Below are 22,344 nucleotides of genomic sequence, written 5' to 3'. Positions count from 1 at the left end.
TACTTATCAATCTCTGCATTTCCCTCTCTCTCCTCGTTCGCCTATCTCTCTCCACCCAAACGTCTACATTCCACCCTGTCCCTCTCGCGCTCGCATGCGTTTTTTCGCTGTTTAGTGTCTCGCATCCAGGACCTCCGTTCCGCATGCAGAAGCGCCGGCTGCAGGACCTGCTGCCTTCTCTTTCTGCTCTGGTGTTCTTCTCCGTCTTCGCCTCCGACTCTTTCAGTTTCGCTTTCAAACAGCATGCCGTCGTCCTCACTTGGCGCCCTCTCCGCAGGGGAACGGCCAGAGGTTCACAGAGAAGCTGAAAGGACTGTCGAGGTACAGCCTGGAGGAGCAGCAGGGAGGGAGGAACGGAGACTCGAAGGAAGAGACGAAGACGAAGGGCCATTCGTGAAGAAGAAGAGAATCGGGGAGAATGCCAATGCATATCTGGCAACGGGAGGAACCTCTCAACTCTCGTCGCCGTCACTCAATCTACCTGATTCATCTCCGATGTCGGCTGCAGCATCTGTGCAGTTGCCTTCCACTTCTTCCTTCTCTTCTTTCGCTTCTTCTCTTTCTACGTCTTCTTCTTCCTCTTCGTCTTCTTCCTCTTCGTCTTCCTCTTCGTCTGCTTCCTCGGCGTCTCGGCTGAGCCCAAACTTGTCCGCGGCGGCGGACCTGTGCATCTGCGAAAACTTCGAGAGCGAAGACGGAATGGACGTTCGCTTTCCTCTTCGAGCGGTGGAGCAGCATTTTCGTTGTCGCCTGTGCTCGGGATACTTTCGAGAAGCTGTGACCATCAAGGACTGTCTGCACTCCTTCTGCAAGTGGTGTCTCTTGGCGCGCGCCGAGAAGGGTGAACTCGAGGAGACATGTTGTCCCCGATGTGAGGAGAAGTTGACTCATGGCCTTTGTCACCACAACGGTAGGACAGCCTTCCACGGGAGCTTTCCAGAGGCTTTCGAGCGCGCTGCCAGACGAAACATGCAGACAGTGAAGAAGAAGAGGGTGACGAAACCTCCGTTCTGTTTCCTTCTTTCACACTCGCGCTCCCTTGTGACCCGGGCCCCTTTCTCGCTGCTCGCTGTCTCTCTCGACTCCTCTTCTATGTGTCTCCTTTCTGTCCCGTTTTTTTCTGTCCCCATCATTACAGAGGCATTTCTGGGATTGTTTCTCTTCGTCTCCAGTTCGCGTCTCTCCGCAACTCACAGAGGTCTCTCTTGATTTCCGACTTTCGCTTCCTTTGCAGACATCGACGTCCGGCGCGCCTTGCCGCGCGTGTCTGCGGCGGCTGCGGCGGAGGCGGGCGGAAGCGCGGGGGCGTCTGTCGCCGCGGGTGTGGGGTCCGTGGGGTCTGTCTCCTCGAGTGTCTCCTCGCCAGCGTCTGGAGGGCCGCCGACGCAGGCGCCAGTGCTCTTTGATCGGTCCCTGCAGAATCTGATCGACAAGCTTTTTCCACGCTTCGCTCGCGAAGAAGCTCTCGAGCGAGAGGAGCTCAGGCGCTTCCTCGCCGGCGAACGGCCGTACAGCCTCCTCGAAGCCGAAGAGACGACGGCGCAAGTCGGCGGCGCAAGTCCCGGCACAGGGTCTCAGCGCTGCCTGCTAGGCGGGAGCGCAGGCGGGCAGAAGGAAACGGAGACATGCGCTTGGTCGAGTGTCTCCTCCGCGGCAACTCCGAGACAGGGCGCGGCTGCAGGGTCGTCTCCGACCGTCGGTGTGCTCCCCACACTGGATAGCTCCGGTCTGTCCTCTTCGGAGACAGCACCGGCGGCTGCGCAGACGCAAGAGGTTCTGCCGGCGACTGCGCCGTCGAGGGAAGAGTTCTTGGAGGAACTGGTGAAGGGGAGACTCGCTCTGTTTGACGACGAAGAGACGCTCGCCGTCGCGCTGGTGCCTGACCAGGCTCAGGCCCTCGCGCTGCTCTCTCAGCTCAGTTCGCAGGAGGGCGGAAAGAGGAGGGACTGTGGGGAAGGTGAGAGGCCGCAAGAGGGAGGAGTCGAGACTCCGCAGACAGATATGAGGACGCCCAGCAGAAAGAAAGGGGAAGGAGAAGGTGGAAAAGAAGACGCAGAACGAAAGGATCGGCTCGACAAGAACGAGAAGCATGTCTTCTCGTCAATCGACGACATCAGGCGGAAACTCGGAAATGCACGCAGAGAAGCCATCAAACGAAGACACTGTTCTTCTTCGGTACCTTCTTCTCTGTGGCCGCTGTGTCTCCCAGCGCTGGATCAGCCGTACTTGCGCGTGGACAAGAGGATGCCGGTGATGCATCTTCTGCGATACCTCGCGGCTCGTCTGCTTCCTGTCTTTGCATCCGGAGACGCAGAAGAGGGTGATCGCGAACGCGCGCGGATGACAGAGACACCAGAGACACCGAGGACCTCTGGACCGACGGGCGCCTCCTCTGGAGGTGGAAGAGTCGAGGCCGAGACAGGGCGACCGAGCGGGGGCGAGGCGTCGGCGACAGACGCGCGGTCGCCGTCCTCGTCCTCGTCTCAACAGGTTGATGCGTCTGTCTCTTCGCCTGACGGAGTCTCCGCTGACTCTGTCGCTTCGGCGTCGGCGGCGTCGAGAGCCTCTCACCCTCCGGCGCGCTTCGAGCCAGTGTCGCGGAGTCTTTTGGCCGAGCTGGAGAGCTCGCTGGAACTCACCCTCGAGGGTCGGGTGCTGGGCAGGAACCACACGCTTCAGTTTGTATGCAAGGCTCACCGCCTGGCCTTCTGCGGACGGTGTCTCCTCCTCGCGTATCAGTGGACTGCGCAGGCCGAAGGCAAGCGCATGCACCACGCGGTCGAGTTGCTGAAGCAAACGTGATGGAGCGTCTCGACATGCGGACAGAGGAGCAGGCGGGGACGAACAGGACAAGAACGAGACGCGAGAGAAGAGAAAGGAGAGAAAGAAGAGAAAGAAGAAGAGAGAGAAGCCAAAGGAGAAGACAGATAAAACGGCGGATAAGACGAAATGAGTTGAGACGGAGAGAAACGGCTACGTGTGTGTCTTCTTCGCCAAAGACCACTGGGTCGCTGCTGCGGAAGAATCGAAGGGGCTTGGCAGTAGCCCAAGTCAGAACTGGAGGATCTGGGAGAGAGAGCCAAGACCTTTCCTAAAGGATTCTCTTCAACACAGCTTGAGAGAGAACAGTGAAGGAAGCGTCTCCTTTCGAAAGCAGTGACATTTGTGCAAATCCCCTCTGTTCGCTTGCTCCTCGCTCTTTCTGTTCACCGGAACATCTGCCGGAGGTCGCGTTTGATGGTGTCTATGTTCTTTATCGTTTTCTCGCCTTTGCTTCTCGATTTCCCGAAGGCTCTCTTCACTATCTTCTTTCTTGGTCGTCTCTCCTTTCTCTTCCTCCAGAAAGAATGTTGATCTGCTCTCGTCCTTTTTTTCCAGAGGTGACTGTGTCTCCTGCAAAAGGCAGGCGTCGTCCTCTCGCAGCGAAGCTGATGTCCCGATTTCTTCTTTTCAAACTCTCTCCCTTTGGACCGAGTCCCGTCGCAGGAAAGCTCGGAGTTTTCTGTCGTTTCTACGTTGTGACTGGTGCTCCTCCTGTCACGAAACTACGGACTAAGAGAAAACGGTGGATCTGAAGGAAATGTTTCCGCGTCGCGTACAGACGCTGCTGCTCCGCTGCCGCTCTGTTTGCTTTCTGAGTTTCACAACAGGGAGGGAACCTGACGAGATTCTTTTCGTTTTCCTTTCTGGGAGTTTCTCTTTCCTTCTTCCGCTGAAAAACTCACGAGAACTGGAACTCGAGAAACGCATGTAAGTTGCAAGATGCTGGGGAGACGCCGCGTGCCGACCCATTTGATGAAGACGTCGAGTTTATGCCTGTTCCGCCGCGCTCAACAGGGCCTGCCGCTCTATATATTCGTAGGCTTCAAGGCAAGCGAAGGACGTAAGAGATCTGCACTTGACCACAAGACGATGTAGGGAATCAGGTAACAGTACAACGAATAGGTGTGCATTAGCAGTGGAGACTCCTGGCTCGGTGTCAAGTATAAATATAGAGACGAAGAATCGGTCTCAAATCACTTTACATGGACTCGTGTGCCTTTCTGGAATGCTATAGTGTTGCTGGTATCTTAAGACTCTAGGCTTCCCTCCCCCCCCCCCCCCCCCAACCATCCCGCAGGACTCAAGGCCATCGGGGACTCATGCTTGTTCTGTCTCGCCGTCAAAACCTGTTTTATGAAGATCAGACGTGAGAAACCATGGGGAGAAGCTGCGACTCTTGCGACTCTTCAGAGCCTCAGGTCTCTCTACGGACAAGAGCCGCGTGTGGACTGAAGAGAACGCGGAGTCAAGTAAGAAAGGCACATTTCTTCACATTGGCTTCTCTCCACGGATTCTCTCAAGGGTGCACAGGCCGACCGGGAATTGAATGCTCTCGTCTATTCAAGCATTCCTAGATCTTCCGCCCTCAGCGGTCTCTGATAGAACACAGAAAGGACGAATTTCCAAGACTCTTGGGCCGCACACACATCTAGGCTCTGCATCCGCACTTAGACTGTGTCCCTGGAACAGCGATTCAGTGTGGATTCTAGATTGACGAGAGACGAATTCCAGCCTCCGAAGCTTGACCAACGACCTTTTGGAAACTCAAGCAGCGCTAGCAATGACATGCGCATGCACCATGAGAGTGTGTTGCATATTCCAGGCATCTGCGGACTGCGTCTATAGCCCAGACAGCGCAAGCACCCCTCTGTGTCTCGTACACATGTCCCTGTGAGAGACTGTTGGGAAGGGATCCACAGGCGGCGAGAACGACTTTCCGCGCAAACAAGTAAACTTCAACGCATGCGCCAGAGGAAGCAGACACTCTCCTGTGAGGCCTTTTCTAGCTCTCCACGCGCGTCGCCTCCTGCCTCGCCGCAGGGACAGAAAACATGGAAGACGTAGTGTTCTCCTACTCCTTACGCAGACGAAAGAGGCAGGAAGAAACACGAAGAAGGACAAGAGAAAAAAGCGAGAAACAGGACTGAGAGAACAAGAACTCCGGAGAACAGAAACGAGAACTTGACATAACGCCTTCGCCTCCACGCATGCATGCACGCCACGAAGAAACAGCCTGGGTGCGCCACCCAAAGACCTCCAGCAGCTGGAATTCCAAATCTGCCTAAAGAGAGATGCGCGCTCCAAAAAAGCGAATACAAAAAAGAAAACCTTTCGGCCTTCTCTCCCTACTGGCTGCCTTCTTTGTTGACAAAAGACTCGAGCCCCGTCGATAAAAAAAACGCAATTCTCCCCTTGGAGAACAGATGAGGAAAAGAGAGACAATTCAACAAAGTGTTTGCCGCCATCAAGTGTGCGGATACCCACATAAATATAGAGATTAAAACATGCAAATATATGTATATATATATATATATAGGTATATATATATATATATAGGTATATATATATATATATAGGTATATATATATATATATATATATAGGTATATATATATATATATATATAGGTATATATATCTTCAGACGTGGTATATCTATATCTATATATCTATATATATTTTTATATTTTTATATCTTTTTATACCGCGTCTTTGTAGACACGTGGAAAAGGTAGCAGCGCGAAGAGGGAGACAATTTTAAGAGCGGATGGAAACGGGTGGAGCAAAGGAGCGTCGGACCATTCGAGTGCGAACGACATGAGGGCCTCTGCTCACTCTTTCCTCTCTCTGACTGCGGTCTGTTGCGGCGTCGAGACGACTGCTCTGAACGCCGAGACGAGACCGTCTGGAAAAGCAAGAAGGAAAATGGGGAAAGAAAACACTGTCTTTAGTACGCGTCCACTCGAGTCGCGACTTCTTCGCCTTTGACCCCAGCCACTTGAAGGCGACTTCTTCCGGAAAAAATTTTCTTTCTCGTCTCCCGAAGCCACTGCCTCTCCAAATCGGTCGCGAACGCGCGACACACTCTCCGCGTCCACGCGAAACCTTTTCCCTTGCGCGTCTGCTGCATTTTCCTTCTCTCTTCGTTTGCCGTTTGCCTGCTCTCGGACGCTGTCTCCTCGTCTCCGTGTCTGGGTTCTCTCTCGCGTCTCCCGCGTTTCTTCCGCTCTACACCCTGGGCTCTGCGCGGTCGGCGCGGCCTTCGTCTTCGTCTCTTGCCGGGTGATCCAGCGCCGTCTCTTCACCTCGCCTCCGCTCTTCGAGCAGGTACTCCCTCCGGCACCTCTGGCGTCCGAAGAGGGCATCGGTCGCGTCGCAGAGAACGTCGTCTGCGACCAGAAGGTCCCGTACGCCTCTGACGAAGTGTTTGAGAGGTTGCTCGAGTTTATTCGCCGACGCCGAGCGGCGTAGAGAGTCTGGGTCTTCCGCTTCTTCTAGACGGCCCTGAGGCTCCAAGAAGCAGGCGCGCTCGCCGGCCGGCTCTGGGTCTCCAGCGAGTCCAGACGCGTCCATGCACGACTCTTCCTCAGGTTTCCCGGCTCGCGCGTCGCCGTCTGCGGCTTCGGCGAAGAGCAGCTGACGCTCGCTCTCGTCGCCTGCGGAAGCAGGCAGTGAGTCGCGGCTCGCGGCTCTCCCCGAACCTCGAAACGCACCCCAGAAGGAGAATCTCGGCTCTCCCTTCGCCTGCCGCAGGTCCTCTGGCGCCTCGCTCCAAACACCGCGCCCGGACGCCCGCGGCGGAAAGCTCCCGGCGGAGGCGGAGAAACTTTGACAAGAGAGACCTACCGCGCGCCTGCCGAAGTTCGGAGACGCCGCCGCAACCGCGCGCAAGTCACGAATCGAAAACGCACAGGCCTCCGCGATCTACAAGCGCAAACGGGAGAGCAGAGGAAGACGCAGATGAACCACAAAACGACAAACGAGAGAGAGAAAATAAGAGGAAGAGCAAGAGAGAAAATAAGAGGAAGAACAACAGATAGAACAATATGGAGGACAACAGAGAGATCAAGACAGAGCATCCGCACGAGGGAGAGACGGAACAGGAGGTGACAGGGGAGAGGAATCAGGCGAAGGTCTCCCGGATCCGTTAGAACGAGAAACAGAAGAGCACCCTGTCTCGCGCCCCACTGGCAAAAACACGAAGAGACGCAAGACCTGCGGATGCTTTCCGCCGCCACCCGCTCCTCCACGCCTTCTGTCCTGAGTCTCCTCCTCCTTCTCCTCGTCAAGCGGCAGGATTCTCTCTCTAGCTCGTTCTGTTGTTCGGTTCTTCTCGGATTGCTCGACCGTGATTCCCCGAGTTCCTCCTCACCGCAAAGGGAAGCATTTCGATGCAAAGCATCCAGTCCGACACCCGCAGCGCGACGGCAGCGGCCTTCGGATTCGCCGCGAGGCCCTGGAAGATAGTCCGTTCTGCATCTGGACGCGCCTCGAATTCGGAGAGCAGCAGAGCGACAAGCCACCGCAGAACAAGCCCCTGCCTGGAGAGGAACGAGCGCGTTAACGGCAAAACTGAGATGGAGAATTCGACGAGATTTTCTCACGGGGAGAAGAAACGACACACATCCCTGGAAAAGAGAGACAACCTCCCCACACACAGATCCAAAGGCAGCGACACACAGTGTATCTGCAGGGAAAAGCAGCACCGCAGTTCGCTTGAAAAAGTGCAGACAACGCGCGATTAAGTTTCGACGCTCGTCCAGCGAGACAGTGAGTCACGGCGAGAAGAAGAACTGCAACGCATCTCCAAAGAAGGGAGAGGAGCGGCGAAGCTGCTGGAGCAGCAGTCTGACTTGTCGCAGCTGAGCAGGAGGCCCGGGTGGGTCTCCTGCTGAGCTGCCGGCCTCATCATGCAGCTCGCGAAACCGATTGCACCTGTGACGAAAAACTCAAACCTTACCAAAAGCAGAAGAAGACGACGACTTTGATGCACAGAAACTTGGGAAGAAGACGAAAGCTCCGCAGGCGGTGGTGAACAGCGAAGTAGAAAAGGACCAGGGCATACATCGCCACCTACGAAGCGAGACAAAGAACAGAGGCGATACTCGCAAATGGGGCAACTCCAGTTGAACGAAAGCGTCGCCACAGCTCTTCAAATGAAGACAGACACTCCCCCAGTCCGCATCTCTCCATACCCTCTCCGGTCTTCCCACGATGCATTCTACTTCAGTCAGACGACCCTCGAAACTCCAGATACACGTCCACACATTCACAACATCCACATGCTCGGCACTCATAAATATACGTATATATATATATATATATGCATATACATATGTATATTTAAATCTACTTCTACACTTATACCTATATATATATATATACATACATATTGGTATATATGTATATATATCTGCACGCATAAGAGACCTATGCTGAATACAGGTGGAGAAGGAGTCATGGATCTGATCAGGGTGTCTTTCTACGTCTGAGAAGTTCCCGCGTCGCTGTCTCTGTACGTCGACGAAGCTTCCAACCTTTGAATTCTGGGAGGGGCGCTGGAGGTGCCAGAAAATAGCGAGACAGAAGACAATAGCGGAAAGCGAATCGGCCGCGCCGCCGCCTCTTACCGCTGCAGAGATGTTGCTGATGGCTGCGAAGTAGAGAAAGCCTCGCTGTCTGAAGAGGAGACTGAGAAGCTGAGTCACGCAAAGCAGAAGATTCGAGAAGCAGGACTTTGAACTCGGTAGGCACGCGTCGACGGCTATAACCTCGACCTCGCGCAGATCCACGAAGCTTGTCTCCTTTCCCCTGGAGCGCGTGAAGAGCAGAAGGGAGGAAACCTTAGAAAAACGAGAGGCAGAGAAACGCAAGCGACAAGGCACAGACGACGACGGACGCCGCGACGTCCGGAGACGAGGGTCGAGACGCAGCTACACAGAGACGCAGAAAGACGTTTCTCCTCTCACCGTTGCGACAGGCTTCACGAAGACGAACTGTGCGGCCCCCAGCTTGATTCGCCGCAGAAGGTTTCTGGAAGAACGCGGAACGCACATTTGCAGCAGAGTCCATGTACACCTGAACACCCGCGAAAGAGGCAAATCTCCTCGACAGGAAGAAGAAACTGCGGTCGCACAAGATGAACGAGAGAGAGAGGAGAGAGAGGCGCAAGCGGGGAAGAAGGAGCTGCGGCGGAAGAGGTCACGAAGTCTGGTGCCGGTGAAAAACGCACACTATCCAGCCAAGCACGAACTCCAGCAACACAGCAAATCAAAGAAGCAAAGCCATTTGCCGAGCACACAGCTCGTCGCACCTGTTACAGTCGAGGGGAGGTAAGACCAAGTTAAAGGGCCATGGGTGTTGAAGCGTCCCCTGAGGGAAAACAGAAAAAAGCAGTTCTTCTTCGGTGTATGTTCTTCAGTTGCTCTGCCTTTCTTGCCTTCCCTTCCGCTTCAAACCGCGACTGACACTCTCGACTTGCTCTGACTCTGTCCTCGCTGTCCTTCGCTTTCTTTTCACAGCCCCGAGACGTCTTTCAGGTCTCTGCGATTCCTCGTCTTGGTCGAGATCTCTACCTCTACCTCTCTCTCTCTCTCAGCGTCCGCTTCGTTTCCCCGCCGCGGCTAATGCAGATTCTAGAGTTTATCTCGAGAGACGCTGCGGACCAGGCAAGCGTCCTTCCCGCCATTCGTTGACTGTCGCAGCACGACACTGCGGTCCAGACTGTTCAGCTGTTTTCGAGCACTTCAGCAGAACGCAGGTACGCGCTGGATCGCCTTCCTGCCTGGTACGCTCTCCCTCATATCGCAGTCACAACCTTGTGGTTGTTCCTTTTCTGTCTGCCGGTCCTTTCACCGACTTCTCCTACCCCCTGCTATCACGTGACTCTCGCGAAGTACTTGCCTCGGCTCCGTAGCGAGGTCTGAGCCTCTTGCCCGCCGACAAATCCCCTGCTTCTCCGTCTCCCCCTGCCCTGTTCACCCTTCGGAGCGCGCGGCACACCTGCTGCTCTCACCTTCAGGTGCAGCTGCTCCACGGCGCTTTCTTCGCCTCCTAGAACAGACACCACCAACGCAATGAAGCTGTAGAGGACGTACACCTCGTACACATCTCGCACGGCGTGGAGGGCGAAGCCGAAGAGGCCGCCGGTCCTCTCTTCGACCTCCTCTAGGTCGATTCCAAGTCTCCCGCCAATGCCGGCGCCTGCTGCCTGTCCACCACCAGCAGCCGCGGCTTGATCGCGCGACGTGGAGGTGTGAGACGGCTGCTCGAAGGCCGGTCTCTGGATGGGTGCCACTGAGCTTCCGGAAGACCACGAACGAGACGGCGTCGAGTCGGAGGCGGCAGAGAGGCGCCGAGTGGGAGGCGACAGAGAGGCAGACAGTGCAGAGGAATCAGCAGAAACAAACGACGCAGGCGAGAGAATGGGGAGGAAGTCGCGCTCGGCGGAGACGTCGTCTTCGTCAGAATCCACGACGCTGGCGGGAGGCAAGGCGACGGGGAACAACGCGTCGGTCGCCGCCAAAGGCTGAGCGAAGGGCGGCGAGAGAACGACTGAGGCGGAGGACGGAGGCGGGACAGGCGCGTAGGTGAAGGCGAGGTACGAAGTCAAGGCGTAGACTGGAACTAGAAGGACGATGCGACAGACGTAGAGAGGCGGTTGGAGAGGCGCTGCGGAACACTCGCGAACTCGCGGCCAGTGTCGCCAGACAGAAGATGTGGGAGAAGACAGAGGAAAAAACATGCGACGAAGATGCGCCAACAGCAGCCAAGCGGCGCTCGGAACGTCCGTGTGATACGCGAACGCCAGGTGCGAACAGAACACGAAACAGGAAATCAACACCGCGCAGGACACGCTCGCGAGCGCCGCTTGGTGGTAAATGGGCGCCTCGAGAAACATGGTGGCAAAAGCGAAAGAGGGAACCGCGGAGAAACGAAGAAAAAAACTTCAGACACCCGCCATTGCCCCCGCGTGCGGCCACCCCTGCGTCGCCGCAGTGCCGAACTTGTTGGGGTGTATGTACACCCCAGCGACGGCGTGTGTGTCAGCAAAGTCCGCGGAAATGAAGGCTGCGAACGAAGCGAAAGATACTTTGTGTTCAACTCGAGAGCGGGAAACCAGACGCCCTTCCGGCGCCGCTTTCCCGAGAGACTCCAGACCAATGGCTAGACGGCGGCTCGCGTAAGAAGAGACGGGCGGTGGCAGCGTGGAGGGGTAGAGTCTCGACGGCGTGACTGCCATCGAAAGTCGAGAACGCATTACACAACGGGAGAGAAAGTTCTTCGAGAACCGACGGGAAACAGACTCGAGAAAAACACACGCCACTAGGCACGCGGCCACCATGCGCGGAACGCAAGGAAAGAAAAAGGCGCTGCTCTCCGCGTGGCGAGTTGCGTCGATTCGTCAGCTACCAAGGTGGACACAGAAGCAGACAAAAGTGTGGAGGAGGGAGAGAAACAGGCAGTCCGCTGAGATGTGCCGCGAGGGGTTTGCCCAGAGAAAGCGAAAAAAGCCCTTGCCTTGCTTCGTCTTCGCTTAGACACGCAGCCAGCTAAGCGTGGAAGTGAATGCGTCGCAAAGTCGTGTCGGGGACCTGCTGGAAGACGTGACTTCTGTCAAAGCAACAGCCTGAATGCTCCTCGCCGTGAATACGAATTTATTTCTCTCTAAGTTTATGAGTCGATGCAAATACGCACACACAGGGAACGAAAAGTACAGGTAGATTCCACGGGAAGGCCGAGTGGGAGAGACACGGAAAGACGCGTAAAGATCTCGAAATCGATGTACGGAACGGGTGAAAAAAGGACTGTTTCGCGAGAGAAGTCTTTCAAAGCGAAGAAGAGCAAAGTTCTTTCCCGATGAATATCTCATACGTCTCGGCGAGTCGCCTGGCGAATGCCGACATGTGAAAGTCTGAGACTCGAGCCGCTGTGTCTGAAGCGCGCCCAGCTTCCACGTTATTTTTTTTTGCGAAACAGACAGAGATCCTCTCCCCAGAGCACATGCTCATTTTTTGACTGCCTTGCATGCTTGATGGCTGCAGTGGCGACATCGAGGTCACAGCCGCGGAAGGCGTTTTTCGCGTTCCAGCGCGCCGGCTTCAGCGGAAACGGGGAGGTGCCGATCTCTGTGTTTTTTGTGCAACCGGCTTCCAGGCACAGCGCCCATTGCCTCCAAGGACTTTCCTACCTGGTGACCTTTCATCTAAACGAAATAGTGACCAGCTGTGTGTGTTGAAAGTCTCCCAAATTGCATTTTCGACGAGAAAAGCTGCGCTTCCACGCCGTGTCTCCCCCTGCCGTCCGTGCAGTTCCTCGCAGGCTTCTGCTCGAGTGCGACGTCCCGAACCCACAGTGCGTTTTTTCCCTTGTGTTTCTCTCTGATCTCTCTTTTCTTCGTCTCTGTTTCGTTGTCTAGCGTCTCGTTCTTGTGTTTCTCCGTGTCGGCACCCAGTCGGAATGTTTTCTGTTAACTGTGTAGTTCACGAAGAGACTGAAACCCAGAGGGCTCCGGTGCCGCGCCACAGCGCGAGCCAGGCGCGCAGACAGGCAGAAAGGAAGGAGCGCGGAGAGGAGGAAACAACTGAGCCGGCGGATAAATCTCACGCGAGGGATTCGTCGCATGCGCAAAAAGACAAGGGAAAGCACAGGGAAAGGGAGTCGAAATGGACACTGAGACAGCGACAGAGAGAGAGAAGACGTTGCAGACACACGCCCTTAGAACAGGAGAGACATGACCTCTCGAGTTATTCTTTTAAACATCATCTTCTCTGCGCGAACAAGGTTCTGAACGACGAAGGGATACACTGAAATCACTGCAGGCAAGAAGCAAACAGCACACAAACAGCCGAAAGAACACTGCAGCGCGCATGAAGAAACCAGCAGAGGCAGATGCAAAACATACACACAGAGAATATATATATATATTTATATGTTGATATATATATATATGTATATATATAAGTATACATATGTAAATATAGATAATGCAGATAAGCAGATAAATGCACGAAATATATCTACGGACAACAGTTGAGTTGTATGAAACATTCTACCTCTGAGCAAGTAGACAGGGAACGAAGAACGGAGATTTGCCGTGGACTGTTGTTTCGTCTTCCAAACACACTTCACCGAAACAAACAAGCGGCGGGGCAGAACTGCTTTTTTAAAGTCGAAGGAGAAGAGGAATCCGAGACTTGTCGTTGATTAAAATTTTAGCATATCAAGATCCACCGGTAGGCTTCGGGGGACATGCGCATACACAGAAATCTGGTTCTCTCGAGTGGTGAAGGAGAGGGCACAAGACGCTCTTCGGAAGAAAGTCTAAATTGTGGACTACGCTCGAATCCAATGGAAGAAACCTGAAACCTAGACTGTATGATGGAAAAAGCAAAGTCTCACGAATCTCCGAGAGGGTCAAAGCACGCATGCAGCGCGTCATGGACGGCAGCGAGGGCGCGAACGCAGCTGTGGCGTCGAAGCCTGGAAAACGACCACCGCAAGAAGGCCGACAAGAATCGGAGAGAATTACGCTGAATTAAGTACGAATCAGAAGACGCGAACTGCGCCGGGGAATGTGTGAAGACGCTGACAGGAACGACAGGGATAGGAACAAGAGGGAGAAAGGCCTGAAGCCGACGTGCCATTTGCGAGAGGCAGCGAAAGGAAAACTTGGCAGGACCAGAAAAGACTCGAGTCCGAGAAGACGCGAAAGTGAAGGCGAACACTAGAAGAAGAGAAATGTCAGGGACTTGCTGACAAAGAACAGTTGCAGCACCAGATGAGAGAAGTCAAGCACGAAAAGCAGCAAACAAAGGAGAGAACGAAAACCGTAGGATGCCCCTGCGAAGCTGTGGAAAAACCTGACAGCGGGAAGCGATGCGCAGTCGAGCAAGGAAAAGAGAGCTGCAGCGATGCGGCGCGAAAGCAAAGAAACGACGCAGAGGCGGCAGCTCGAAAACATCGAATGCGCAACACGCAGCGGGCAGAGCGCAGCGACCTCCGCTGAACGAAACGAGCGATGAACGCGGAACAGATGGAAGGAGACGCCAAACGAAGATGCGGCAAATGAAAAGCAAAGGAGACAAGAGAACGACACACTTACTCAGACACAAACAAATGGGGGGAGGTGAAGACACCGAGGAGTCCGGATACGAAGAACATGGAGGGGAAGAGCGAGATGTGGAGACCTGACTCTGGCGGCGACACTGGCGAGTCGTTTCGTACTCTGGAGAGAAGAATCAACGCAGGCAACGGTTCTGGCTACTTTGCAACATGGACGTCTATTCCACTCGCGCTCTCCCAGAGTCTTTCTGGAGCTGTGGTGGCGGCTCCGCACTCTTGAAAAGGATGCCGAATCGATGCGTCAAGGGGGAGCGTAAGGCCGCAAGACGCGGCCCTCCACAGGCGCCTCCACGCTTCACGACGACATACCTAAACATGTGCACTAAGGCATGGAAAAAGAAAAACTCACAAACGACTGCTCGACGTCTGTACTGGTGCCTGTGCAGGTGCGAAGATAAATACGGAGACGCCTGTGCTGTTCTGCTCGCAAATACCTTCAAGCATGTATGTATATGTATGTATATGTATTTATATATTAGAATATCTGCATGTTTTTTAAGATGGAAGACCCTTCAGTTGCGATGGCAGGTGTTCCCTGCAAAGCTGCGCGAATGAGAAAAGAAGAGGAACGCGGACAATTACGAAAAACTCAAGAGTCTCCACTGCTGCAGTCATGCGCGCAGAGTCGGATGCGTGTGTATAGAGAGACATCCAGCCTTTCGCTTCCAGGGAGTTGGAGCGACCGAGGCGCGTATCCACGGTGACGTCGCTCGCGCTACGCGTCGCCGACCTGCTGCGAGAGGAGGCAACTGAGAAGACACCGAGACCTGGAGAGAAGACGCGCCTGTCTCGGAGGCGACTGCAGCGAGGCTTTCTCGCAGGGAAGCAGCGACGTCCTTGAAAAAACGAGAGATGTCAACAGCAGAAAATACCCGGGGAATCACCCAGACCGGGAACTGCTAAAGACGACGCTGGGGTGAACAACCGGACGGTGAGACAAAAAAGAGACAGATCCACCGAGAGAAAAAGCACAAAGAGAAGAAGAAAGAAGAAGCAGAGACGACGAAGCGAGGAGAAGAGACGAAGGTAGGCAGACAACGCGAAGGAGAAGAAGGGGAGAAGAACAAACGAACGGGAGAGGCAGGGCATGAAGGTCAACTCGAATCTCGAGGGGGAGCACGAAGAGATGGACGCGGAGTCCAAGGTGACAGGCGGAAACGTACCTCGACGCAGCAGCGGGCAACGTAGGCGTCACATGCACTCAGTTCGTCAACTTGCCAACAAAATACCTGGAAATGGAGAGGAAAGGAGCGAAGAGGCGCAGGCTACGGAGGAGGTTCCAGGGGGGATCGCAGTCCAAAGAAATCGGGGAGAAAAAAAAGTGGACTCGAGGAGAGAGCGAGAACGAACGTGACTGAACGATGGGCAGCGGGGGACATATCGCCGGTCGGGACCGCGTCGGAGTCGCCGCGCGCAAGAAGAAAGAAAGGCGAGTGTGGAGAAACGAAGAAAAAGAAGAGAGCGACAAAAGTGCAATGCAGCAACAACCAGCGATCTCGAACGCAAGAAAGAGGAGAACCACTGAGATAGAGACGAGCAGCGAGAGGCGCCTTGGAGAACAGGCGACAAGCATCTCGGGGGAGTCCGCAGACAAGACGAGTGTATGTCGACCTAGCAGGGAAGACACAGGCTTCGAGAAGAACGAGGCTGTGCATACAGACGAGCAGAGGTCCATCGATCGAAAAGGAACAAGGCCGGCGACGGAGCCGTCGGGTGTCTCCGAGGTCATCTTTGGGCGCACCACGTTGATAAGTCTTCTGTTGTCTTCAGCAAGGACCGTCGACTCCGTTAGCGAAGGTGAGTCGCTTCCCTCTTCCTGCGCAACGGACTGGGCAGGCGCAGACGAAGCTCGAGTTGAGCAAAGATAAATGGTCTCTCCTTCTCTCAAGATCACCTTCTTCACATACTGCTGGCTTCGCCGTTTGCCTTCGCCGACTCGCCGAGACCGGCGGTGTGATGGCGCTGCGCGTCGCAACGCGTCCTGCAAGTCAGCGAGAAAGCAGACGAAACGCGGACGAAGAGCGACGAAGATGAGAGAGCGATCGTGGAGCGAAGCAGAGGCGGAAACGAAAGAGAGTGGAGAGAAGCGAACAGAGAAGAGAACAGGGGAAGAGAACAGAGACGAGGGGCGGAGATGCAGCGGACATGTGGGGAGTGAAGAAACGAAGCGGGAGAGATCTACAGCGTGCAGAGAGAGGAGGAGAGAGAGAGGAGAACAGCAAGAAGAGCAGAATAGAAAGAGGACGAGAAGACAGAGGGAGAAACAGAGGAGACGAAGAGTGGATGAGAAGGAGAGAGAGAAGAACTGAAAAAAAGAAGAGCTGAAAAAAAGAAAAGCTGAAAAAAAGAAGAGCTGAAAAAAAGAAGAGTACGCGAGGGGTCGAGAAGACGGTAAGCGGAGGCAGTGAAAGAAGACACACGAGCGGAGAGAAGAATCTGTGCGGAGGCATTACACCCGCGAGCTCGAGAAGAAAGCGAATTGAAAAAAGACATCAAAAAAAAGTCAAAGCGAGAGACTGAAAACCGCCGGAGGGTAAGGACAGTTTGGAGGCCGGAAGACGCGAGAGAGGTCAGGGCGAAGGAGCAACAGTAGCGAGCGAGAACATCATTCAGTTTACTCGAAAGGCATGTCTGCAGGAATTACAGATATACAGCAACTTGTGTGGGTAATTACACACACATGCATATATATATATATATATATGTGTATATATATATGTATATATATGTATATATATATGCAGGTATGTATGTACAGCGACAGTCAAACAGATACGGAAGACCATCCATAGACGACTCGACACCTACTCAAGGCGGGTACAGAGAAAAGCAGCTTTGCATGCAAAGGCAAACGGACGGAGACACAGAAGCGTCGCGGCCGCAGAAACGGCGACAGATCCAAAGAGGAAGAAATGCACACACAGGCACAAGGACCCGGTAACGTCGGAGCCACTAGCAGCGGACGCGACGGAAACGGAGCAGGAGAAAAACGGAGAGACAGGCGACTCACGGATCGGAAGAACTGTTGCAGAGGTCCGCACTGAAGTCTCCAGCGAAGACGCGAAAGCTGGAAGGCCAGCTCACTTCCTGCGAGGACAAAGCGAAGGGGAGAAAGACCAGAAGGACTCTCCACAGAAGCGCCCGGCACCGACATAGACGCGTCCACGAGATGCACACAGAGTTGCCGCCGGCGGCCGGCGTTCCTGCTCGATCGTTCAGCTCTGCTCTCAAAGCTCTGTCGGTTGCGCTGATCGAGAGGGCGGCGTCTCGTGTCTTTCGACTGCGCTGGTTGAGAAGGACGCGAGGGAGAAAAGAATGGAACAAGCGAGAAAACAAAGGAGCGACAATCTGCGGAGGTGCGAGGCGCGAGAGAGACATGCGTGGTGCCGTCCCTCAGTCGTAGCCTGTGTCGTTCAAGGGGAATTCAGAGAGCCTGAGAATTGCCAAGAAGAAGGCAGACACTGCTCCCTCGAGTGCTCAGTCGCGAGCAGCGACTCGAGCGGCTTCGCGAAAAGATGTAAAGGGGAGAGAGCGCGAGGATCCGAGGGAGCAGAGAGCGCAGAAAGCGCAGAAAGCGGTCGAACGGAACAGCCTTTCTGACGGATCGCAGAGCGAAGCAGAGAGGGAGGCAGGAAGCAAGGATGCGGAGAACGACAAAAGGCACTGTTTTTGCGCATGAAAACGAGCATCGGAATGAAGCCGCAGCTCATCCCCCATCCACGCTGTACGGTGCCTGCGGAACTGCAGTACGCACAATAGCGTCGAGGAGACTGTCAAAACAGGGGAGAACGGAAAAGGGGGATACAACGAAAGAAGGGAGGCGGAGAACGCAAAGGACGTCCGCGCTGCGGATGCGCCTGAGGCCGAGTGACAAAGAACGATGGGTCAACGGGAGGAAGGAGAACGAGTTAAGTAAACCAGCATAGAAGCAGCCACAGACACAAAAACAGAGGGCGACAGCATAGAATCACCTACGCAGAGACGGAGCTTGAGGAAGGCTGGCAATTTCGATCAGAAGATCGTACCGACAGGCAGCGCGGTCAAGAGCCATCACGCGGCATTCCGCCAGTTCCTTGCCGGTAAGAAAGTGGAGCACAACTTCTGCAGAAATCCAAGGGAACAAGACAGAAGATGTGGAAGACGGTGTGCAGCAGTTGACGCAAAGAAGCGGAGAGACGCCCGAACAAATTTAATACGTACACCTACAGGCGTACAGACAGGAACAGATATAGATATTCAGTGGCCAAAGAGAGACACAGATAGGTGCAGAGAGGTATAGAGAGACAGACAAAGAGATATAGGTAGAAATCGATCTAGAAGGAGATGTAGAGAGAGATAGAGACATCCAGGTAGATATGGATAGAGAGAGATATACAGAGAGAGGTACAGTTATACACGGAGACATAGAACCGTACAGGTGGACAGAGAGACTGATATAGATATCCCTGGTTAGAGACTGAGAGGTGAATCGCATTCCGGAGCACAGATATCAGGCGACGGACGGTGGAGCGGGTGACGAGGAAGTAAACGTAAGGGGGCGACGAAGAACGAGGTGAAGATGGTTCTGAAGGATCTAGAGCGAAAGGCGTTTGTGTCCGACATGGAACAGAGATAAAAAAGCGGAAACCGCGAGCAGCAGACGCGAGTCACAAGGACATAGAAGGGAAGGAGAAGAGCCAGATACGTACACGAGAGCGCTGAAGATGTTGAAGACGCTTTGCTTGAACGCCTTGTGAAGGGACGCGAGCACCACGAGAGCACACAGAGAGAAGTTAGAGAGAAGAGAAGGAAAGACGAACGTGAGTGGAAAAGAAGAAACCAGGATAGAGAAGAAGGCAGAACGAAGCGCGCTAAGGACGTGGAACGAAGTGAGAGAAGAGATTAGAGAGCAGGCACCAGAAGAGAGGACAAGCGACACAGAGGAAGACGTACATGGAGAGCGGGACGCAGCAGACGTCGACGACACAGGTTGCTGGAGACAAGAGGCGAGACGCGAAACCTACCGGAGGCTCCAGCGCTCCATACATGTTGAAAATGTCGGTACGAAACGTAGAGGAGTACTTGCGACGGCTCGACGTACTCGGATGTCCGGTCTCTCCATCCTCCGGCGAGGCACCGTTTCTTCACAGGATGGCCGGTGGCTTCGTCTGAGGCAGGCGCCGGTTGGGAAGGAGAAGACGAGTTTACAGACGCAGTGGATTCACTCACAGCTGCCTCGCGACAAACTCGGCACACCATCGAAGAAGAAGCAGAGGAAGAAGACAAAGAAGAAAAAGAAGAGGAAGCGGAAGAAGAAGGTGAAGAGGAAGCGGAAGAAGAAGGTGAAGAAGGGAGCACCGCAGTGGCTTCGATTTTGTAGAGGACGCCGTCGCGATCGCGGATGAACTGTCGATGGACGAAGCTGTTTCGTGTAATTTCTTGGCTCTCCTTCAAAGTGCTCGCGGCCGACGGTACAGGGACGCCTCTGCGAAAGCAGAAAGAAAAACGGGGAGAGTCTGCGGTGATGCCGCAGAAGAGGTCGAAACATGGAGAGGCACCGGCAAGAAACGACTACCGCAGAGAGAGAGAGAGGAAACCGAGCAACGCGAACAGGCTGCGTTGAAAAGAGGAGAGACAACGGCGGCCGGAGCCTGAAGACGAATTAGAAGAGAAGTCAGAAGAAGGCAGTCCCCAGCTGACAGGGGTGAACAGGCCGTCGAAGGAGAAACCGGAGGTCCTGCGCGAGCCTGACCGGAGCGAGTTTAGGGAGAGAGAAAAAAAGGACGAGGAGAGCGAGGCGAAAGAGAGGAGAGAAGATAGAGACCGGGCGAATGCAGAGAAGAAAAAGAAGAAGGGTGCACTGGAGAGAGAAGAGTGAACGGAAAAAGGAACGAGGGCAGAAAGAGAAAAGAGAAAGCAGAGACAGGGAAAAGGACAACGAAAGAAGAGATGAGTAGATACGAGGAGTGTGAGGAAAAAACGGAGAAGCGCCAAAAGAAGAAGGAACTGGGGAAGAGAAAAAGACGGAAGAAAGGGAGAATAATGCTTGACGAAGAAAGAGGAGAGGAGAGCAGAAAAGAAGAAGAAGAAACAGAGAAAGAAAGCGATACTTGGTAAAATAGGTCTCCAGAGCGTCTTGAAGCATAACATTCCATCGTGGCGCTTCGAGCGCAAATGCTGTGAAATCCTCGTCTTCATTCGCCTCTCTGCCTCCGTGAGCCTCGTCCTCTTCGCGCTTCTTTTTTCTCGACGGCGACTTCCCGCCGCACTCATCGGTCGCCTTAGTGGCCTCCATGTCCTTCATTTTTCTCTCTTCTTTCTCCTTCTTTTCGGAGTTTTCCTAGTTGCGCTTCATGTCCTCTTCTATCTCTTCTCCTTGTCCTTGTTCTCCCTCTCGTCTCCTCTTCAACCTGCGTCTATTCTTCGTCTCGTTTCAACTTGCCGGTCCTTCTTCTCTCTAGTCCAGTCCTTCGTTGCCATCCCTTCTCTCCTTCGCTTCTCCGCTGCGTCCTCCACCGGCTTCTGCCTCTCCGCCGGGCGTCTGTTCCGCGAAAGGCGCGGCCGAAGCGGCCAGCAGAAGAGCGTCGAGAGGAGAGGGCAGCAGGGTGAAGGAGGGCAGGACGGAGCTCCAACGGAAGGACGAAGCTGCAAAGACACAGACGAAAGGAAGAACGCAGGAGAAGACGACGAGAAGAGAAACACAGAGGAGACGGAGACAGAAAACGAGGAAGAGGAGACGGCGGCGGTGGGCGACTTGACGCAAGAGGTCACACGAGAGAAACTTCACAGGTGACATGCGCCGTTGTGTCACAAATTTATGCGATCAGCAGCAAAAAAGACCATCAGAATGGAAGGTTGCAAGCAGAACGAAAAAGATGGAGAAAAGAGAACAAATCACAGAGCGCGGAAGAGAAAAGACAAAGAGGGTGGTACTGGATGGGGGGCACTCGAAAGTTCTACTTTTCTTGTGTGCATGCAGTCGAGTTCCCCAGACCGTGGTTTTTGGGTCGCTTCTCCTTTTCCGCCGTCCCGTCTACAAAGCCTTTTCCTCTTTTTCCGTTTGCGTTTTCGAGGAAATGTTTCTCTCGTCCAAGTCCCTCTGCGCCTCCTGGCGAGACGTTCAGCTCCTGCGCCGAGGCAGAAGCCATTGAAAGACCGCAAAGAAGCTGAATGCGAAAAACGAAAAACCACACACGATGAAAGGACAACGAGGAACCAGGCACTGTTCGCGAGAAGTCTTGGTCTTCATGTCTCAGACGCTACACAGACTATCCGCGTTGCAGAACTGGAGAAGCACCCGTGTACACCAGTCGATTTTCTGTCGCCTGCAAAGGACCGTGTGTCGACTTCCGCTGCTGTCGATATCCGTCTGACTGCATCTACTGCCTATCAACAACTGTTGATGACATGTCTCCCTGGCTGTCTGAGCAACCGTCTACACCTGTCTTTACCTCTCGGACTACCTATGCATCTCTCTCTGCTGATATCTTTGTCTCTCGATCTCTGTGCCTCTTTGTATCTACAGTGACATCGGTCTACCAGTTTGTGTCTCTTTCTACATCTGCATCTAGGTGCATCTCTCCCTGTCTACCTATCTCTCTATGCGTCGATATCCCTAGCTATCTATATCTATTTTTACACCTCTATATGTTTATATCGATTTGTCTACCTGCATATATATATATATATATATGAATATATGAAAGTGGACGTGTATGCAGAGATGCAGTTGACTGCATGTGCGGTCATGTATCCGAATGGTGACTCGTGACGCGTTTCCTCGTTTAGGGGCGTTCAAAGGAAGGTTCCGGAATGAATAAAATGAAAAGGCACAAAGGAGGGAGATGACGGCAGTGTCAGAGAACGTCCCTGTTCTTTTCTTGAAATAAAAATTACCATTTCTTCCTGTCACGGACGCAAAGACGCAGCATATACTGGCGAGGTGAACATGCCATCGCGAGAGACCTCAAGACGAGAGTTGACGAGTTCCATGACCCAGTTCCAGTGACGCCACCCGCAAACAAAACAAACCTGATAAAAAGTATTTTTTCTGTTCCTCTACACGTCATAGCAAGGCCCCGTATGCATACTCCCAGGTCATACAATGAAGACGACATGTATATATATTTACATGCATATACTTTTGCACCTACATGTAGATGTGTGTAGGGACAAGCAAAAATATGCACACACGTATATCAATGCATGCATATGTATATAAATACGAAGGTAGAAGCATACGGGCTCTCCAGTTTAGAGAAACCAAAACTTGAATGAGAGGTGGATAAACTAAGTTGAACCTTTTCACAAACGTCAGAGATCCGCGCGGATTCTCGTCTTGAATCTGCGCTGCTCCCTGCATACCTGGTTGCAGAGGCAAGCTCGGCCTCGCCACGTTTCCACGCGCATGCATGCATTTG

The 22,344-nt window shown here is 53.7% G+C and overlaps 3 protein-coding genes across 3 annotated transcripts; 1 reads left to right on the top strand and 2 right to left on the bottom strand.

Annotated features, from left to right (window-relative positions):
* Positions 1-243: 243 nt before the first annotated feature.
* On the top strand, positions 244-3,048 carry TGME49_273150 (zinc finger, C3HC4 type (RING finger) domain-containing protein; the record flags this gene model as incomplete). Its single annotated transcript, XM_002365886.1, has 2 exons — positions 244-910; positions 1,235-3,048. 2 exons carry the CDS (start codon positions 244-246, stop codon positions 2,800-2,802), a joined length of 2,235 nt encoding a protein of 744 aa, XP_002365927.1. The 3' UTR covers positions 2,803-3,048.
* A 3,001-nt stretch (positions 3,049-6,049) lies between these two features.
* TGME49_273200 (hypothetical protein) lies at positions 6,050-11,282 on the bottom strand (the record flags this gene model as incomplete). Its single annotated transcript, XM_018781683.1, has 7 exons — positions 9,837-11,282; positions 9,135-9,193; positions 8,791-8,854; positions 8,452-8,520; positions 7,782-7,894; positions 7,194-7,362; positions 6,050-6,745 (listed from the first exon to the last, which is right to left on the bottom strand). The coding sequence occupies exons 1-7, from the start codon at positions 10,719-10,721 to the stop codon at positions 6,050-6,052; spliced, it is 2,055 nt and encodes a 684-aa protein (XP_018636719.1). The 5' UTR covers positions 10,722-11,282.
* A 986-nt stretch (positions 11,283-12,268) lies between these two features.
* On the bottom strand, positions 12,269-20,228 carry TGME49_273280 (hypothetical protein; the record flags this gene model as incomplete). The annotated part of the gene is made up of 10 exons (XM_018781684.1): positions 12,269-12,636; positions 13,223-13,303; positions 13,926-14,048; positions 14,676-14,781; positions 15,109-15,174; positions 15,687-15,926; positions 16,956-17,032; positions 17,921-18,046; positions 18,949-19,409; positions 20,035-20,228. The coding sequence occupies 10 exons, from the start codon at positions 20,226-20,228 to the stop codon at positions 12,539-12,541; spliced, it is 1,572 nt and encodes a 523-aa protein (XP_018636720.1). The 3' UTR covers positions 12,269-12,538.
* Between the last annotated feature and the right edge of the window lie 2,116 nt (positions 20,229-22,344).

Source organism: Toxoplasma gondii, chromosome VIII, assembly GCF_000006565.2.
Source record: "Toxoplasma gondii ME49 chromosome VIII, whole genome shotgun sequence".
Taxonomy (NCBI): Eukaryota; Apicomplexa; class Conoidasida; order Eucoccidiorida; family Sarcocystidae; genus Toxoplasma; species Toxoplasma gondii.
This window is presented reverse-complemented; position numbering and strand designations above follow the sequence as displayed.